Source organism: Rhinolophus sinicus, chromosome 2 (assembly GCF_057876585.1).
Source record: "Rhinolophus sinicus isolate RSI-liver-muscle chromosome 2, RSI-T2T, whole genome shotgun sequence".
In the NCBI taxonomy this organism is placed as follows: Eukaryota; Metazoa; Chordata; class Mammalia; order Chiroptera; family Rhinolophidae; genus Rhinolophus; species Rhinolophus sinicus.
The window spans coordinates 17,395,709-17,416,788 of NC_142502.1; the positions used below are offsets into that span (position 1 = coordinate 17,395,709).

Below are 21,080 nucleotides of genomic sequence, written 5' to 3' on the forward strand. Positions count from 1 at the left end.
TTACAAACATAAAAACATAGGATCCAGCTTAACTTCCCTTGGACCAAGGATCATGTCATACAGTGAAGATTTAACCACTGGGGAATGTTTGGGACCCATTGTTTCTAATATATACCATACATAGAATGGATAAAATTCCTCATAGATTCGAGTGGGATCTAAAAGGCTCAGCTGAGCTGCATGGGGATAACGCCCTGCAGAATCGAGGCAGTCTCCTCCAGGATGCAGTATACATGTAAAGAACCAAAGACCAATATGTAGTGCTATGTCTGTAATAGCTGAAACATACAGACCCGGGATTTGAAAATTGAAAGAAAGACTGGTCTCTCTCACCATCATTTCCAGCGATCGATTTGCAATAATTAGTGTATTCTGTCCCCACGACAGGGAGCCTGCTGGATTGGAGGACTTAATTCCTGGAGGTGGATGGCAGAAAATATTCCCACCAGGGGATACAATATAACTTACAACAAAGCTAAACTAGGACATATGCATACGCCTCATCCTGAGGACAAGTTTGAATTCCTCATCCTGGTGGACAGGGAGGAAAAGAAAGAACTAATATAACAAAGTAGGGGGAGGAGAGGGGACAGGAAGAATTATGTCTGGATTTGAAGGGACACTTCTTGGTACTTCTACCATAAATGCAGCAATTGTGGCCTGATAAGACTAAGGCAATCAAGATCTCACATTCATCAGGACTGAAGGTCTGGCTCACCCACCAGGTAAGATCAGCTGCCACTTTGACTAGAAGAAAGAGAGATCGAGAATGGGAGGTAGAGGAGAGAGACACTGAATACCAATTATGGCCTCAAGGCCAGCATTAGCAGTGGACACGATAGCTATCAGGTCATGTAATGATTTAATTATCATTAGAGATTGTGAACACCACCTTGGGCCACCTAGAGATGCCTTGAATAGTGGATGAGAAGAGTTCACCAAGGGAGGCATGATCATACTGGTCGAAGAGGTAGCCCATGTCACATAGTTCTTGTAGGCATATTACGCATGCCCAGGTGAATGGGTTCCATTTGGGAATGATTTGTATCCCTGGTAGGGTTGCCAAATAAAATACAGAACACTGTAAGGGCAAATACAAATCAAAGGTAAGAGGGCTTAATTCTCCCTGTGGAAAATAAGGGAAGAGACTCCTCCCTTCTCCTAGAGCATTTACTTTAGAAAACTTATAATTGCAAGTTCTTCCTCTCTCTTTGAAATGTATGTAAACCTTTTAAAAACCTGTATATGCCTCTTGCCAGATTTAAGATCCAGCAATATATTTTTCAAGGACCTGGAAACCATCTCTTTGAAAAGTAGGCATCAGGGAGATGGTGCTGACTTCCCAGTTTCTGTGGAGGGTTGGGGCCTCACTTCGGCAGGCACATACCTGCGAAACTACCTTTTGTCATAAAGATATGAGCAGTTGATTTGTCTTCTGGATAAAGCCAATTAGTTACCACCCCAAATACCACGTGAATTTAGGATTCACTCTATGTGACAAATGGCCATCAAGTCCTTTTACTGGAGCACTGGTTATCATTTATCTTGAGAACATGTCTGGAATGGGCTGTATCTGCTTGGATATACAAAAATGTGAGGTTTCTTTCTCTTTTTGCAATCTGTTTAGTGGATTGCTTTGATGTGCATCTCATCCTGCTTTAATGCTTATTCAACAACAAAATTGTGTTTTCTCTTCCACCTTTGTGGAGAGGTATTCTGAGTTTGGAGGAAATTTTGTTTTTAATTACCTTTCCCCCAAAACACCCAATACCCAATTAAATTGGAATAATAGGTAAAACAATTATTTGTGTGTGAACAATTTTTAATACAAGTATGTCCTATATATTGCACATGCTGTTTCTTTAGATTAAATTAAAATTTGACTCGGTGAAATGATTCGAGACACATACTTTATACCTTTCTCAAAAATTAACTCAAACTATATTACTGGGGGGGAGAGGAGACAGAAAAAAGGGGGAAAAACTGTTACAGATTGAAATGTACAATTCAAAGTTATAAAACTCTTAGGAGAAAACCTAGGAGAAAACCTAGATGAGCTTGGGCAGGGCAGTGACTTTTTAGATACAACACTAAAGGCATGGCACATGAAAGAACTGATAAGCTGGACTTTATAAAAATCTAAAACTTCTGCTATGTGAAAGGGGATCTCAAGAGAATAAGAAAACAAGTCATAGAATGAAACAAAATATTTGCAAAAGATGCATGTGATAAAGGACTATTATCCAAACTATACAAACAACTCTTAAAACACAATTAAAAACCAAACAACCTGATTAAAAAATGGACCAAAGAGTTTCAGAGACACCTCAGCTAAGAAGATATACAGATGGCAAATTAGCATATGAAAAGATGCTCCACATCATATGTCATCAGGGAAATGCAAATTAAAACACAATGACGTAGCACTACACACCTACTAAAATAGCAAAAATCTGGAACACTGACAACACCTAATGCTATTGAGGATATGGACCAACAGCTCTCTTTCATTGCTGATGGGAATGAAAAATGGTATGGCCACTTTGGAAGAAACTTTGGTGGTTTACGAAAGGAAACGTATTCTTTACTATACGACACAGCAATCATGCACATTAGTATTTACCCAAAGGAGTAAAATGTGTTCATACACACAGCTGTACATGGAGTTTATAGCCACTTTATTCATAACGACAAAACTTGAAAGCAACCAAGATGTCCTTCAGCAGGTGAATGCATAAACTGTGATACATCCAGACAATAAAATATTATTGAGCACTAAAAAGAAGTGAACTATCAAGCTATGAAAAGACACAGGGATCTTAAAGGTATATTACTAGTAAGTGAAAGAAGTCAATTTGAAAAGGCTACATACGGTCTGATTGCAGTTACATGACATTGCGGAAAAGGCAAAAAATTGTGGAGACAGTGAAAAGCTCTTTGGTTGCCAGGAGCTGGGGTAGGAAAGGAATGAATAGGTGAAGCACAGAGGATTTTTAGGGCAGTGAAAACAGTCGGTATGATAGCATAATGATGGATACATGTCATTACGTGTTTGTTCAAATCCATAGAATGCACGACACCAGGAATGCTCCCTAACGTAAGGTACGGACGCTGAGAGATTCTGATGTGAATGTAGGTGGATCAATTGTAACAAATGTCCCACTGTGGTGGGGATGTTGATATTGGTGGGGGGTGCACCTGTGTGGGGACAGGGGGCATATAGGAACTATCTGTAGCTTTCTCTCCATTTTGGTGTGAATCTAAAACTGCTCTTAAAAAAAAATAGGTCTTCAATAAAAAAATATGACCAGGTGTCATGTATTTTTATTTGCTAAACCTGGCAATGCTACACCCCAGGGGATATTTCACAACGTCGAAATTCATTTTAAATTGTCAAAAAAGGATATTGCTGGCATCTAGAGAGGGGAGCCCATCCACGCTACTGTGTATTCTACATTGCACGGGTCAGTCCCACAAAATGTATCTGGCCCAAAATATCAATAGTGTCTGGGTTGAAAAACCCAGACCTGGAGGTTATCACGAGGTCTCCTTGTTCCACTCTCTCAAGGTTTTCTGCTAAACCAGAATGCTACTCAAGCCCAGGCATAAAGTTTTAACTGTGAGGAAGTTAACGCCCTTGAGGGCAACCATCTCTCCGTGGGAAAAGAGTAGGTGGACCCGTGTAATAATCTCCCATCCTTTAGTGGAATGATCCCCTGGACGATTCAGCCCCAGTAGCCACAGCAACAAATATCACATCTTTTAACATACATTTTTTCTCTTTCTCATCTCATTCTTTCTACTCCCTCATTTCTGCTTCCCAAAGTCACTTCCCAAATAAATTGTCTCCATCCAAAATATTTCTCAGGCTCTGATTTGGGTTCGGGGGGGGGGGGGGGTCACCTAACAAACGAAAGTATCCTCCGGGGAACATCATATCTATAGTCTGAACATGCTTACCCTGAAGTGCTGTGCAGTTAGTTCTTTGTCGTGGAGAGCGATCGGGTAGTGAGCTGTTTGAAGATCCTTCAGAGCTTCAGAGAGTTTACCCTTATCTTTGAAATTAGCCATCACATTTCCAACAGCCTTCATAATTTTTAGAGACTGCTCTGTAAATCGGTAGCTCTCCTGTGAAGACAATAGCAGCCAGACTCACTTTCGCTTACTTAAGTGTAATTAAGTTTACAACAATTTAATTTCTGTTAATATATTAAAATTCTGCTATATGGTTGATTCAGTTGCTATACATAACGTAAGTTATTTGCTCAAGGTGTTTTACTAAGTGTTGTGGTCTCAGAGGTCTAAAACAAGGAACAGGATCCCTGCTATAGTAGGAACACATAGGAAGTGTTAACACCTGCTTCGTACTTGGGGCCGGGGGAAATTTCTCCATAGGATTAATATCTAGACTTCGTTCTGAAGCATGTCTAGGGGTTAACCTGACAAAAACTGTGTGGGGTTTGAGGGCTGATGGGCAGAGAGCAATTCAGGGAGAGAGCAATAAAGATAAAAAAGACAAGAGGTGAGCTGGCATGTGCTGCTGGCTGCCTCCTGTCCACTAGGAAGAAACAATAAAAGCAAGGAGATAGGGATATGGAAAACAGTATGGCAGTTCCTCAAAAAGTTAAAAACAGAACTACCATTTGACCCAGCAATCCCACTTCTGGGTATATACTCAAAGGAAATGAAAACAAGATATTGAAGAGATATATACACTCCCATGTTCATTGCAGCATTATTCACATTAGCTATTCGGAAACAACCTGTGTCCATCAGTGGATAAAGAGGATGTGAGACACACACACACACACACACACACACATACACACACACACACACACAGGAATATTATTCAGCCATGAGAGAAAAGAAAATTCTGGAATTGTGACAGCATAGTTGAAACTTGAGGGCATTGTACTAAGTGGAATAAGTCAGACAGAGAAAGACAAACGCTTCGTGGTATCACTTACATGTAGAATCTAAAAAAAAAGTCAAACTCATGGAAACAGAAACAGAGTAGAAAAGTGGTTGCCAGGGGCTGAAGGGTGGGGGGAAAAGGTTATATACTTTCAGCAGTAAGACAAATAAGGTCTGAGGACTTAATGTAAAACATGGTGATTACAGTTGATAGCACTGTATTGTATAACTGAAATTTGCTAAGAGAGCAGAACTTAAATGTTCTTTCCACCCCCCAAGTAGTAAATATGTGAGTTTAGGGATGTGTTAATTAACTAGGTGGGATATTTTTTCACAACGTAAATGTATATCAAATCACCATGATATACACTTTAAATGTCTTATAATTTTATTTATCAACTATACCTTAATAAAACAGCAGGAGGGGAAATAATTGGATGTCAAATTGCAATAAATCTATAATTTGGAATTTTAAAAAAGGGAAAAAAAAAAAACCCAGAGGAGTTTGCATATTATCTTGATTGGTGGTGGGTAGTTGGTGGGTAGTGGAGGAGCTGCCCAGAGCAGAGGGTGCCCAGAGGCAGCATGAAGGGGATGAAGTTGGAGGAAACTTTGTAAAGTCTATTTGGGCTCTTTTTCTAGTGGGTGCTGTGGTACAATCATTGCTCCACCTTTCCCTTCAGAAATATTGGGGAATAGCCCCGCAAGTAGGGTGGACAGCACAGATTCCCTGCTGGGGTGAGCAGCTGATGAAACAGGTGCAACTGATTTGCCCCTAAATGCCTTTACATCTCTATTACCTACTCCCCAACTCCCCAAAGCCTAGGGAAAGACTTTTCTCAGTGGTGTTTCTCTCTGAGGTGAAACCATGACTATAAAGTTGTCTGGTCAATTGACAGCATTGGGCATGATCAAGTATGGCTCAGGAGCATGAGTCTCTCTGCTTTTGGATCTATACCCCTTTGCTACTTCTCTGAACTGAAGAAAACTGGGGCTTGGCTTTGAAACCCCATAATTTTTATAAGATGGAAGGGTTGATAACCCCAGGGTAATACAAGTTCACTGACGAAAATAACTAAACACCTAGGAACTGAAATCACTTAACTAAGACACAAAATGGATAATCCCTGCTAACTAAGGTGGAATTATTTTTTAAAAAGAAGAAAAGAGAAAACAAAAATTTAAAATAAGCAGGGCAAACATAATTAATGGAATGAGACTTCTATTTCTAAGGTGAGCTTGCTGATCTTCCTCCTGTGTCCACTGAGCAGGAGGGAGAGGCCTGGGGAGAGACGGTACAGCAAAGAGAGCAGGCAGCCATGCACAACCACTGCCTAGAGAGGCAAGAATGCACGACTGGACCATGTCCGTGACATGGAAACAGCATAAGGGAACTGGTCTTGAGCCATCTTGTCGCTACCCTGGCCAAGAAGTTCACTGTCTGGCTGAGAGGATCCTATCTCATTAATATGAGGATGTGCTTTGTGGAGATGGGTTGGGGAGAGGGGTAAAGCTGACTTATGCAGCAGGAAGACCCTCTGCAAATCTGACCCCCAAATTCACATGCCTACATATCTAAAGAGGATGCCATTTTAAGAACATCTAAATCCAAGATGGACCCTCAGGGGAGAAGGTGGCCCCCTTTACCTCATCTCTTCTTTCAGGCTCTGTCAGAGCAGAGGAGCAAGAGAAACTAAGGAGAGGCCAAGAGGAGAAAACGGAGATGAAGTGACAGCACCTTCCATGATTCTTTTCTCCTGAATTCCAGAGACACACCCTCCAAATTCCTCAGGCCAAGGAAGTGGTAAAAGGAGCATATGATATCAAAACTTTAAACTGTATTAAAAAGGCTTGTATTAATCCTTTATACCTCCCAAAGGACCAATAATACGATGGAATCTGTGTGAGATGTTAACAGATATGAAAGGAGATTCAACAGAGCAGAGGTGAAGGCAGCTGGAGAAAAACTAAAATTATTGTATTTTATTTGTATCTCTGCTGACTTTATCTCCATTTATTGTATATGTCACATTTGGGAATTTCTTGCAGAATATACTTAATTGTTTTAAAAGGTAAAAATGGGTAAATTGAACAAAAAATAGGAATATGGTTTAGATAGAATTTTTTGAAAATAAGGCACACACACACAAAGTCACAGTTGCTAAAATATTTACCGGCTCGAAGTTGGGTAGCACAGCATCTTCATCCCCAATGACAAAAGACACCATGCTGCAGATGTGGATGGAATGCCCTACTGAGGCAGACACCGTTAGGAGCAGCACGTGTCTCCTAAAGAGAATGGATAACAAGTGAGGACCAAGAGTATCCTTTGTTGAAGGTTCTTGACTCTGTGAGTTTCTTGATGACAGTTTGTGCTCAAACATTAGTCAGCGTTGAATTCTTTAACACAGATGGAATAAAAACCTTTGAATTTTCACTCTAAAGAATGCTCAGAGATCATGAAAATTATGTTTCACTAATTATATCAGACAAAAAATAGTCACACTAAATGAAAAACTTGCACACGTTGGAGGTATCATACACCGCAGTCACTTGCAAAAGACTCGGCTTGAATTTTCCCTAATGTGGATGAAAAATGGGTTCTTCAGAAAGTAACGTCACAGGGTGACCTGGTCATAAACTCCTAACTGGGCAGGTCATGGTGGGTAGTCACACCCCAGGCTATGACTTCTTTAGTAAAAGTCTATCTTTGCCTTAAACAAGCCCTGCCCATTGTTTCTGTGCATCTAGGTGAACACACCTTTGCAATGCCTCTTTTCAGACCCTTCCTTCTAAAGTGTGACTGCCCTCAAGAAACCACATAATCTTAACTATCCTGTAATCTAATCCCCGCCTTGCTTTCTCCCACCTTCATGTAACCTTCCTTACTTCCCTCCTTAATTTCAAATGCATAAAAAAACTGGAACTGCTATTCTCCAGAGCATTTGTGATCTTGCTTCCTGGCAATTGTCATCAGTTCGGCTCAAATACGCTTATAAAAATTATCTACAGGTTTGGACATTTCTTATGGAGACACTAACAACAGTAGAGGGCTTTGTAGATTTCATAGTCATTTTCTCACAAATGCATAATTTCATGTATGTTAATTGTGTTTCTCCTACCAGGTTTAAGTGTTATTGAAAACAGGGACATTCACTTACCCTCTGTACTGAGCACTTAGAGCATATTCAAAACATACATGTTGATGGGTTAGGCCCAGTGGAGGAAAACATGACTATAAGAAGATTCTTTATTAGTTCCCTGACCTTGGTTGTCTCGATGAATATGCATTCAGACAGAATAAGGATTTCAGAGAGAATCTCTCCATGACATCGTTTTTAGGACAGATGTGAGAAATATTGAAGTTTTATAAATGTATTATCAATGTATATGGGATGCTTTCCATAGATTATTTTGACTTTGTTGCTTACACTTTCCTTTTTGTGCAAGAGCCATAGTGTTTCATTGATTTTGTGATCAATGAATTAGCCTGATCTTGGGAAATGAGTAAAAAAACTGGATCTGAAATGTGACATAATATTTTGAATTTTATGTATCAAAATCAGAAAAACTTGTTGATAATACATATTTTCTTTAAAACGGAAAATGTGATGCATTTAGTCAACTTTATCTTAATTAAAAATAAAACTACAAGTAAAATTAAAAACAAACCACAGGTATTAAATATATATGGGATGTAAAGTACAGCATAGGAAATATAGTCAATGATATAATAGCTATGCATGATGTCAGATGGATAGTTGACTTGTTGGGGTTTTCAAATTGTTAGGTGTGTAAATGTCTAACGATTACATTGTTTTGTACACCTGACACCAATAATTAAAAAAAAAATTAAATACAGGTAGAACTATAGATTGGTAGGGGAAATGCTATGTTTCTCAATCTGTTTTAAATAAAATTGAGGTTCTTTCTAAGGAATACAATAAGATTTATAAAAAAACAAAAAGGATTCTTTAATAAATGAATTTTAGGAAATGCTGGTTAACAAGTTTAAACCATATTCTTTACTAAAGAAATTGCCAGACTCTGACAATTACGAATCTTCCAAAAGGGGATTCAGTGTACAGCATCTTTCATCATGATAGATCTGTTCCTTATGAAATCATGTTAAGAAGCAATAGCCTACGTTGTATTTATTAGTTTAATTATTTAGTAATCAACTGTTCACAAGTCTTTAAAAATTCTTAGTATGTGAAAAAAATAAAATCATTCCATACCCAACAGGCAGATGAACCATAGTAGCCTTGGTAGCATGTGTATGAATCTTCAGAACAAGATCACGTGACTTCAGAGATTTCCAAGAAAATGTTTCAACTGTAAGTAGTCCAGGCTCTATTGGGGGGCTATCCTTTGTTAAAGCTGAGAAGAGGAAAAAATATTAAAATTTTATTATGAGTATATCTGGCCTTCACTTTACAACATGAAGAAGGAGGAGGAGGAGGAGGAGGAGGAGGAGGAGGAGGAGGAGGAGGAGGAGGAGGAGGAAGAGGAGGAGGAGAAGAAAATTAGCGATATCATAAAAATGTTCATAAAACTTCAGAAATTACTCTGAGTAAATAATTATTGGAAATAATATTCAAGTGGAACTCAACTTCCTCCCTGTCCTATTAGGTTGGTGCAAAAGTAATTGCACTTTTTGCGATTATTAATCTTTTGAACCTCAATTACTTTTGCACCAACCTAATATTTTCTTCCTCAGAATCATCTCCTCATGTGAAGAAAACAGGAATGGAAAAGCTAGAAAAAGGAGGACAGATAAGGATATTTCATTGTAGTACACCATCACTTTTATTATCTATGGCAGTAATTACTATATCCCTTTAGATGCAATTTTAAAGGAAAAAAACAAACAAACAACAAAAAAACACACCTCTGATATCAAAATAAGAGATTTTCCAAAGATAGTAACAAAACAAGGTCAAAATCATTTATTGCTTATCTAAGTTTTCACTTTTGACTCTGAGCTTTGACTGTCTGTAGAAATAGCAAATAATTAACAAAAATTTAATTTTAAGTGTTTCTCTTAAAATGAATAAAGAATATTGACTATTCTTCATCAGTAGCTGAGGGCAAAATACTTTAATTTTTTTTTAAATGAGATTAAAATTGACGTATAACATTGCATTAGTTTAAGGTGTACTACATAATGATTTGATATATGACATATTGTGAAATGATTATCACAGTAAATTCAGTTAATATCTATCACCACGCACACTTTCAATTTTTTTTCTTGGGATGAGAACTTTTAAAATGTATTCTCTTAGCAACTTTGAAATATACCATACAGTGTTGTTAACTACAGTCCCCGTGCTGTACATTAGATCTCCAGGGCTTATCTTTTTTACCCTATTTGCAGATAACACTCAACCTGAGGATATAAGACCTCAACGAGACCTAAAACACCTTTACCATATGGAATTTAAATGTTTTAGGACATGACATAGCTTAGCAACTATTGGTTAGGTAGAAATCCTAAGCTTACACTGCTGAAGCTTGGATAGTTTATTAAACAAGCATTTAGTGCTCACCTGCTATGTGCTAGACACCACTCAAAACATTGGTTATATCTTGGTGGAAATCATAGTCTCTGTCCTTAAAGTTGGCAAGATATTCAATATTAAGCACTCGAAAAAATATGTATTTTACCTCTACAGTGCCAGATACTGTCAATTTGAGTTAGAGATAAAGCTTTACAAAAACAGGCCAAAGAATTAATGATATTTTGTGTGTATGAGCATATGTGTGTAAGGGGCTGGACTTAGAGAGAAGCAGGGATAGTCCATCCAGTAGAACAGGATGGGAGGCTGACAAGAATTTGGGAGAGTTCATTATGGGAAGATGAGGCAGGTCATTTTGATTTTTTCGATTTCTTCAGTGAAAACAGCAGCAAGGTCATCAGCTGAAAATGAGTGAGGATGCAAGTGGGTATTAGAGATTTGAAGAGAGCGAGAGAGATTTGAAAGTTTGCGATAGTCATCCATGAGAATGAAGGTGGGAGAGTAAATGAGCTAGAGAAGTGTCATCTGCGGTTAGGGGCTTTTTTGAGATCTGGGCTCCTCAATTTAAAATGGCGCTAGCTGGTGTGGTTATTTTTTTCTCCAGTCACATTCAGCTGTTTGGATGCAATCACAGGTTAGGGGCCAAGTTTCACTGTGGAGTTCAACCAATATTGTGATTTTGCCAAGCGAGACGAGAGGAGAAGAACAATTGTGTTGAGGCATATATGAGGATACAATTACAATGGTGCACCACGGAAACTATGCTGGGAATGAGAGAAATAAAGACACAAGGAGAGAGAGACAAAAAGTGTCGGGTCAATGGATGGTGGTCCCAGTGGAGTCAAAGAATTGTAGGAATGGGGATTCTAGAGAAAATCAACTGCAGAGTCAGAGGGTGGTGGTCAGAGAGCTTGAAACAGATGATCGAGACCATATGGTTATTGGTATGACAAGTTCTAAAGTGTAATCTTGAAAGAAGAAGGCCAAGGTGGGGCGAAGGAAAAGTTCTTCAGAATTGTCAAATTAAAGAAGAAAGAGTTAATGATCTTCAATAGATTTTGAAAAATCAAGAATGATGACACGTATAGGGAGGGGAAAAAAAAGAATGATTAGGTATAACAAAGAGGTAAACAAATGACAGCAATAAGAAGAGGTGTAGGTGGTAAGAGTAAGCACCATCTTTGATGTCTGAGGGATAAGATGGTTATAGGAGTCTGAGGAGGGAATAAGGTCCTTTATCTAGAGCCTAAAAAATCTTATTATTGTATTTCCTCTAGACTGAATGAAAGTGAAAGTGAGCTGGGCTTTAAGACTATAATTTTCTCAGAGCCCTCTTACCTCCAGATTCTCCCCAGTACATCAATGCAGAAAAGCAAACCAGTAGTTCAATAGGTTTTAGACTGTCCACGAACAGATAGTAGGACACACGTTCATCTGAGAACTGCAAGAAATCAGACCAATCATTGAACTTCAGATTAGTCTATAATTCTGTATTCCCCACTTCCGATAATAATATCATACTTATCATTTACAGAGAACTTACTGTGTTGCACACACACTAAGTACTGTACAGGTGCCGTGATGTGAAGAAAACCATACAGGGTGAATGTTGGTAATAGTCTACGGCAGCTGGGTCTGCGGGGCCTGTATGAGACGGGCCACCATATCAAAGAGAGGCAAAGCTCATCTCCATGAGTAAAGAAAAGGGATATATGCTTGTACCAGAAATGACAAAGAGAAGAGGAGGCTGGGCCCAGGCTGAGCAGTGCTCAAAGAATGGGTCCCTGATAGGTAGAGAGGCCACAGAGTAACTTGGCAGTGATATAAACCCTCTCGTCCTTCTTTCTGCAAGATCTTAAGAAATGTGCCTATTGTATGCAAGTGTACCAGACTGGATTTTTATTTTGGAGAAGCGAAAAAGTAGAGTAAAACCAGAACTTTCTTTAAAGGGCAGCCATATAAGGGGTTACATATACATAATCTCAGTCCATCCTCTGTAGTACTATTAATGTCCATAATTATGGATAAAGAAACTCAAACAGAGAGGGTAATTTTCCAGAGGTCACAGCTTGTAAGCAGCATAAGCTGAGACTCAAAAGTAAGTCTTTCTATCTACCTGACTCCAAGACTGGTATTCTCAACTGTTACACTACTATTGCCTCTCAGATTTCCAGTGCTTCAACATAATTTTGACTGATGGTATACGGTAAATGTGTTAAATTAATGTAACTGTCATTACACGTTAAAAGCTTTTCATATTATTTTACCACAATATTTAAATAACCAGTTAAAATATGAAAGAAAAGTCTCTAGTAATACTGTGAAAAAAGGAAACCTTGTTATTTAATCAAATATGACAAGATTGCTAGAAATGCTTGACAGAATGTAACAGTGGCTTAAATGACTGCTTCCCCCAATATTTTGCAATACTTAGCATTTGATGACTTTTTTTTCATGTTTCCTGTTAGCTGCAACATGTGCGTAATAGAAAGAGTTCTTTCAAATATTCACTGTCGAAATCTATGAAGGGCGCCTGGATTGGCCAGCCCTGAGTACATGCCTGGCCAGGATTTTCTGCGCAGAGCTCATTGGCTGTCGTTTTTAAGAGTCTGAAAATTTGGGGCTGGGGTGGCCCCGGGGATCACACAGAGGGACTCTGTCCTGGTGCCAGCACAGGCAGTTTTGAGAGCCCCCTGTTCACCCCACACTGAGCACCAATGGACCTTCTAAGGAAGGTACAGGGGAGAGGCCTCAGGCTTCGGGACCCCAGCTCAGGTGGCAGCACCTGTGGCCACTAAAATCAGGAATCCTGCCCTCAGGTCACAACCAATCCTTCCTTTCAGGTCATATTAAGAAAAAGTTATTGTTTTCTGACACCATTAATATTAAAAAAAAAAAAAAAAAAAAAAAAAATCAGGGAATGAAGAGACCTGTATAGGATGTCATCATTTTATTTTGCCAAACTGGGATTTTAAAAGAAAAAAAAATTCTCTATTTATCATTACTTCATAAAAATAGGATCGGAATAAAGAACAGCTGTCCATTTTTCGAACACACACACACACACACACACGGATGGTGACGTATAATAAATACTCATATGCAAACTGCCTTTATTAATAATAACGGCAGCCAACATTTATTTTCACTTACTAAGTAATAGGCATTCTTCTAAGTGTTTTAGATACATTATCTCACTTATTCCCCAACTCTATGATGTAGGTCTCTTATTAATGCCATTTTAAAGAGAAGCGAACTTAAATAATTTGCTCAGAGTCCCACCCCAAATAGAACATGGATTCAAAACCAGGCAGTCAGGCTCCAGAGCACCTAATCTGCTTTTTCTAAAGACCACTTGGTAAAAAAGGCACAGCTCCATGTGCTACAACCCCAGTTCTCATGATGCTTGTGAGAGCCACTTACTAGTTTGGTGATCTTGACCAATTTATTCAAACTGGGTCTGCCTCAGTTTCCTTACCTGAAAAATGATGATAATGATAGGCCTTTCATAGGGTTTGCTATGAGGAGTTAATGCAAGGAAGAACCTAGTTCAGGGCTGGCAGTAGAGTAAGCACCTATAAATTACTATTATTTTATTATTGCCAGTAGTTTGAGTGTGGATAGCTAAGTTAACTGTAAACTGAAACATCATTCTCATACTATACTCTGGGTTCAGTTATTCCTAGTTACCAGTTTTGTTCTTTTCATAAAGTCAAAGCATTTCTCTGGGTGTTTTTTTAGATAGACTCCAGGACCATGTTGACTGTTTATTCCCCTACGCCCATCCTCCAGTGACTACAACAGATTAGATTCTTACTTTCAAAGCAGGCAACCAGCGACAGAGCACCTCTTGAGGAAAGCTCGCAAGGTTTTCTCTGCCTGTGTTTTCATCAAGTAAATTGCAATGGGAAAAGTCATTTCCAAGACTCCTGACTTCCCCCAACTCTGCCTACTGCTCATGGAGATGAAAGATTATCCCAGGATTGGGGTGATGGGGGTGCTTGTATGGCCCCATAAAGCAACAGGCAAGTTTTAGGGCAATTTAGTTTCCAAGAATGTGTCTCATAGTTTTCCCGCAAAATTCCACCCAAGGTGAGATTTGTTAATTAATTAATTCAATAATGTTTTATTGAGTTCTCACCTCATGCCAGGACCGGATTGCAATAGTAAATGAAAGGATGGAATCCTTCTCCTAAAGATGCTGACCCCAGGTGGGTGGGTAGGTGGAGGGGCACTGAGAAGTAATCAGTCAGTTAAGATGAAGAGTGGCCAGTGTCCGGGTGAGGATAGATCATAATAGAGTGCATGGAGTCAGGGGATTTAACCCAGACTCTATGGCTAGGGAAGGAGGTCTCAGGGTCAAGGACATCCATGCTGGCTAGTCCAAGCTAGGCATTAGCCAGATGAAGGTAACAAAAATGAAGCGGAATGAACTCCAGGGCAGAGGGAAGAATATGGGCAAAAATAACAGAAATATGTTATGTTTTAGGAACTGCACACACTGTAGTAAACACTTTACTGAAATCAAACATAATGAATCTATTTGGGCTTCTCTTTCATTTAGTCATAAAGAAAAAAATTCTTTAATTTTTTTTTTAATTTTTAAAAACTTATTTTTCAACGGCAGTTGATATATAATATTATATTAGTTTCAGGTGTACTAAACAACATAGTGATTGGACATTTATGTACCTCACAAAGTGATCACCCCAGTAAGTCTATTACCCATCTGATACCGTACATAGTTATTACAATGTGAATTTATACAATAATGCAGCTCAGCATTGAACATCTACCACATAATCAGATGGATCCCATAAGAGGTAGTGGAATTTGGCTTAGCATCTGGGTGACAGATTAGCAGAAAATCCTAAGAACTTTTAAAAATATAATCATGTTACAAGTTAAGAAATTTGAAGGTATTTTTCACTAGCATGATTCTATCATAGATTTAAGCATAAGATAGGAAAGAAGAGATCATAATATATTTACCTTGATTTCTGTTTTTTGAAAGTTAAGGCAATATGAACTTGGCTTGTGGAATATATAGATATTCCTGAAAAACATTATTTATAATAGGTTATTGTCATTATATGCAACAGACTAGTACTACATGTTGATTTTTTTTAGATTTAATTACAGGCAGCACAAGGCAAAGACAGATGAAAGTCAAAAAATAACTCAGAGAGGAGAAAAGTGGTTGCCAGGGACTGAGAGTGGGGAAAATAGGGAGAGGTTGGTAAAACAGTACAAACTTTCAGTTGTATGATAAATAAGGTTTGAAGATCTATGTATAACACGGTGACCATAGTGGATAACACTGGATTGTACAATTGAAAGTTGCTAAACGAGTAGAACTTAAATATTTTCACCAAAATAAATAAATACATACATACATACATACATACATACATACATACATAAATAAAATGCGTGAAGTGATAGATGTATTAATTAACATGATGGGGACATCTTTCACAATGTGTACCCATGTCAATTCAAAATAACATACACTTTAAATATCTCACAATTTTCTTTGTCAATTATACCTCAATAAATCTAGAGAAAAATAACAACTGTATTGAATTACCGTGTTTTCCCGAAAATAAGACCTAACCGGAAAACAAGCCCTAGCATGATTTTTCAGGATGACATCCCCTGACAAGCCCTCATGCATCTTTTGGAGGAAAACTTAATATAAGACCCGGTCTTAATTTTGGAGAAACACAGTAGTTACCGAAAAGGACAAAAATGATGTCTCTCAGTGAATAAACTGTGAAAACTGGTTTGGTTCTTAATGTTCTATGTGGACAATCAACTCTGACATTTTTTTTCTTCTAACACTTTTGTTTGATATTATATCAACACCAGACTAACATTGGCTTAACTCTTTTAAGTAATAGCTTTAAATTAAAAGCTTATATATCTGCTATATTAAATGCACACACAAAAATTTGTACTTACTGAAAGCATGCACAGAAGTCTTCAAAATCTAACCATATTTCTTTAGAAACACCAGTATTTATTGCTGTAAGCTCCTCCTGTGATTTTTCCTGTAGTGTTGTCCGGCTGACCAAATCTTGCTCCAAATTAAATCCTTCAGCTGGATGGGCTGTGTCATTCAATCCAAGGTCTGTTAGTTCCTCTGTGCATGGCAGGAGACAGACATGTCAAATACTTCTATGTTGTTAAATATTAAATTATTAAGCTATGGAAAATTATACTGGGGAGTTCACATATCAAAGTCTATTTTTGAGAAAACATTTACTTAGACAACACTTACATGCAAGCCTCAAATTTATGGAGGTCCATACAGAGACACATTTTCATATACTCAGGAGAATTTATTCATGGCATATGCATAGTAGAGTGTTCAGAAACTTCTAAATCACTTTCATCAATTTGGGCACATATTCTTTAGAGATTATAGAGTTATACAAGAAATTAGCTAGCTTATGAACTTGAAAACTGCTATAGACAGATATCTTCATATAAGAGGGAACGGCTCAGACAACAGAAGAAGTAAAAACTTGAAAGATCTATTGCGATTAATGTATTTCAGTAAGTGACCTGATTAGTCCACACAGTTGGTGATTTCATAATCTTGTTTCATGTTCCTCAGGTAATTCCATAAAATTCTGACAAACTTCTTAAACCTAAATTTGCTGCCTTACATTTTATGGGATTTGAGGTTGGGCCAAGTCTTCTTTATTTAGGAACTGAGGAATTTGCAATACTTGTAGTGCTTTGATCACAACGTGCATGCATCAAAACCTATGAACTTGACTCATGGACTTTAATCAGATTGTCTTTTATTTTGACTTTAAGTATGAATTTAACCAGTGAGATGATCTGATTTTTCTTGCCCAGAGCCGATTAGAGTCAGTACATCAGACAGACACTGGAGAGAACTTGATGAGTGGCAGGGGGAGGGAGAGCTGAACGTTGTCAAGAGGAGAGACCCCTTTGTGCTTTGATGTCCATGAAAAAAAGTCATGAGAAGGTTATCAATTTACCTTTTCCTGGTATAAACTGCGAAGCAACATTACCCTGTGAATTGAAAGGAACACATTTAAAAAACATGTATAAGTTTAATAAAACATTACAGCTATCTAAAGTACCACAGTTTTTAAAAGAGTTAATACAGTTTTTAAACATTGAAGAACTATATTTTTAAAATACTTACTAAAGCATACAGTAAAACAGAATTTGTTTTTAATCTTAAAATTCAAAAAATGTGAATTTAATGAAATAATTGATTGAGGGTTTAAGTTTGACATTAAAATGCAGAATATTTTAATTTATTAAATGATTGAATCTTGTAGTAAAAGTTAAATTAAAACAATAATATCCCTAAGTAGATATATAACTTGACATGAGACACCTGTCGTTAATACAGGTTGAATATAATGAGATTATGATTGCCAATTAATGGATAAAACCTAGAAAGACTAGTTTTAAATTACAAAAGTGGTTCCTCAAAATTTCAAAAGGGAAATTAAGTCAAATTCACATGTACAACTCTGTTTTCTCTGGAACACAATTAAAATAAGTGTAAAAGATAAAATGGTATAAATTTGTACAGACTGATGATGGGTAATGTTGACAACATTTTGGATGATGTAAAGTGGCAGAACTTATCTCTAACAGAGTAGAGATAACTGAATATTCCGTGTTAGTAAAAAGAAAGCCAATTCATTTCTCAAGACACCAGAAAAAATTAGTAGGCAACTGAGAAATAGAGAATGAAATATGAACTGAAACAAAGGAATGGGTTGAACAACTGTATAAGGAACAGACAATTCCCCACTTATCCCTAATGCATTTAGCATCTATAGTTCTTCTGCCTAAACAGGACACTGGGAGTTGCTTAAGTGGAGAAATTACATGAGAATTCTGCAGATCTGGGTTCACACAAACCATGGAAAGCAGGAGAAGCTAAGATACAGAGAAGAGAGGAATTAAGTAAATGTTCACAGGCTGAACCATGAGACTTTCGGAAACTCCGTGCTGCTTGCCTTCAATAACAGTGATGGCTAGTGTATGCCAATCCCTGGGACCCCAGATTAGATGAGCCTCAGTGGGAGAAACTGACCAGAGCCTAGGAAACACCTCACGGATTCTGACATTTGGAGTTAATCTCACCTTCAAATGAAGCTAACTCATCCCATGATCCTAAATGAAAGCTACCAGTTGTCCAGCTCTATCAGTGCCATAAAGCTGCTTCCAATCATTGGGTCTTTAATGTCATAAATTCCTTAAATGCATGTGTACAACAACGTATGACCAGACGACTGAAGAAAGATTCTTATATAAAAGAAACTGATTGGTGTGGGTGAAGAGAATCATAGAAAACAGAAACAATCATAGAGGGAGAAAATTTTAAATTAGCAATATCAGAAAGATAAGAAGAAATTCGTTTTTCAATAATAAACTTCTACAAAAATATAATCACAAACAAGTGTTGGTGAGGATGTGGAGAAATTGGAATCTGTGTGCACTCTGGGTGGAAATATAAAATGGTGCAGTCGCTATGGAAAACAGTATGGTGGTTCCTGAAAAAATTAAAAATGGAACCACCATATCCAATTACATATTCAACAACTATTCCACATCTGGGTATATACCTAAAATAATTGAAAGCAGCATTTCAAAGAGGCATTTGTACACCCATGTTCATAGCAGCATTATTCATTGAGTGTCCATTGATGAGTAAATGGATTAAAAATGTGGTATATACATGCAATGCAATATTATTTCACCTTAAAGGAAAAAAATTGACACATGATACAACATGGATGAACTGTGATGATATTATACTAATTGAAATAAGCCAGTCACAAAATACAAATACTGCATAATTTCATTTATATGAGGTTCCTAGAGTAATCAGATTCTACAGACAAAAAGTAACATGGTGATTTTAAGGGTCTGAGGAGAGGTGGTGATGAGAAATTGTTGTTAAATGGGTATAATGTTTTCGTTTTGTAAGACGACATGAGTTCTGGAGATTGGTTGCATAGCAATGTGAATGTATTTAATATTGTACCAAGAAAAAGAAATTCTCAAAAAAAAGTATAAAAAAATTCTCCATAACTAAAAAACATGAGTTTCCAGCTTGAACAGGCTCAGGGAGTACCTAGTTCACATTAAAAGACTCATCACCAAAGCCAATCATTGTAGAATTTTATTATTCCAAGAATAAAAGGAAAAACTCTAAAACTTTCAAGAGGGCAGAAAGAGTCACATATAAAAGATCAACAATCAGAAGGTTATCTGTATTCTCAAGATCATTACTTGAAGGAGGAAGACAAACGATTAAGGAAGCAATTCAAAATTCTGAGAGAAAGAACATCGAAACTGGATTTCTATATCCCACCTAAATATAAATCAGGTGGGAGGGTGGAAGATAGATATTTTAAAACATACAAATTCTCATTATTTTCACTTCCCATAAATAGTTTCTCAGGCAATATTAGAGAATTAGGGCATAACCTAGGAAGAGAACATAGTTTCTAGAAAATAAGAAATCAATCAGAAGAAAGAGACAGAAAATGAAGTCCAAAGATGACAGGGGCAGGCTTTCCTTAAGTTTAAAATGGAGCAAAAGAGCAAAGGATTCCAGCGAGTGATGTCTCCGGGAAAATAGTTGGCATTAATAGCATCTGATGTGTTTGTGTGGCGAAGGGTGTTTAGAGGTATTTTCTTTTTTCTCTTCTCTTCTCTTCTCTTCTCTTCTCTTCTCTTCTCTTCTCTTCTCTTCTCTTCTCTTCTCTTCTCTTCTCTTCTCTCTTCTCTTCTCTTCTCTCTTTTCTTCTTTCCTTTCTTTCTTTTCTTTATTTTAGCATTTGAAAAAGGCTACTAATGTGTCATTGAAAATATGCAAATGAAAAAATGCACTAGTTAGCTTGTACAAAAAGTTGCACAAGGAAAGAAATGTCATAATATTTGCCTCAGCAGTAATAATCCTTACACAGCTAAGGTGTGAAATGAAAAATATGTGGAAAACAGAGGAAAGTGGAGGGATGTGGAGATAAGTGAGTGCTCAATTCTTATCTTCCATAACAGAAAGTCGAGAAATAATGTTTACATTGATAGATAAAAAAATAACAGAATCCAGTCATTTAACAAACCGGTAACGGTTTCTGCCATATATGAGGCATTTTCATAGGTGCTAAAGGAGAAACAATATATAATAAAACCAATGTCTCAGTTATCATAAAGCCTTCTATTTAGAAATACGGAGATACATATCAGAAGACAGTTTTGTTTTGTTTTTAATTGGGGAAGGGGAACAGGACTTTTATTGGGGAACAGTGTGTATTTCCAGGGATTTTTCCAAGTCAAGTTGTTGTTCTTTCAATCTTAGTTGTAGAGGGTGCAGCTCAGCTCCAGGTCCAGTTGCCATTGTTAGTTACAAGGGGCACAGCCCACCATCCCTTGTGGGAGTCGAACCGGCAACCTTGTGGTTGAGAGGATGCGCTCCAACCAATTGAGCCATCCGGGAGCTCGGTGGCTCAGGCGGTTGGAGCTCCATGCTCCTAATGCTGAAGGCTGCCGGTTCAATTCCCACATGGGCCAGTGGGCTCTCAGCCAGAAGATTGCTGGTTTGACTCCTCGACTCCCGCAAATCAGGATGGT

General features: G+C 37.7%; 1 protein-coding gene across 3 annotated transcripts in view; it reads right to left on the reverse strand.

The window, feature by feature from the left end:
• ADGB (androglobin) overlaps window positions 1-21,080 on the reverse strand; it is a 144,554-nt gene that overhangs the window by 59,907 nt on the left and 63,567 nt on the right. For all 3 annotated transcript variants that reach the window (XM_088795404.1, XM_088795403.1, XM_074333688.2), the window contains exons 14-20: window positions 17,456-17,489; window positions 16,404-16,584; window positions 15,432-15,495; window positions 11,778-11,880; window positions 9,156-9,297; window positions 7,092-7,206; window positions 3,961-4,128 (exon numbers count right to left, since the gene is read on the reverse strand). In XM_088795404.1, the coding sequence (XP_088651530.1) occupies window positions 3,961-4,128; window positions 7,092-7,206; window positions 9,156-9,297; window positions 11,778-11,880; window positions 15,432-15,495; window positions 16,404-16,584; window positions 17,456-17,489 (807 nt within the window). The remainder of the gene's footprint in view (window positions 1-3,960; window positions 4,129-7,091; window positions 7,207-9,155; window positions 9,298-11,777; window positions 11,881-15,431; window positions 15,496-16,403; window positions 16,585-17,455; window positions 17,490-21,080) is intronic.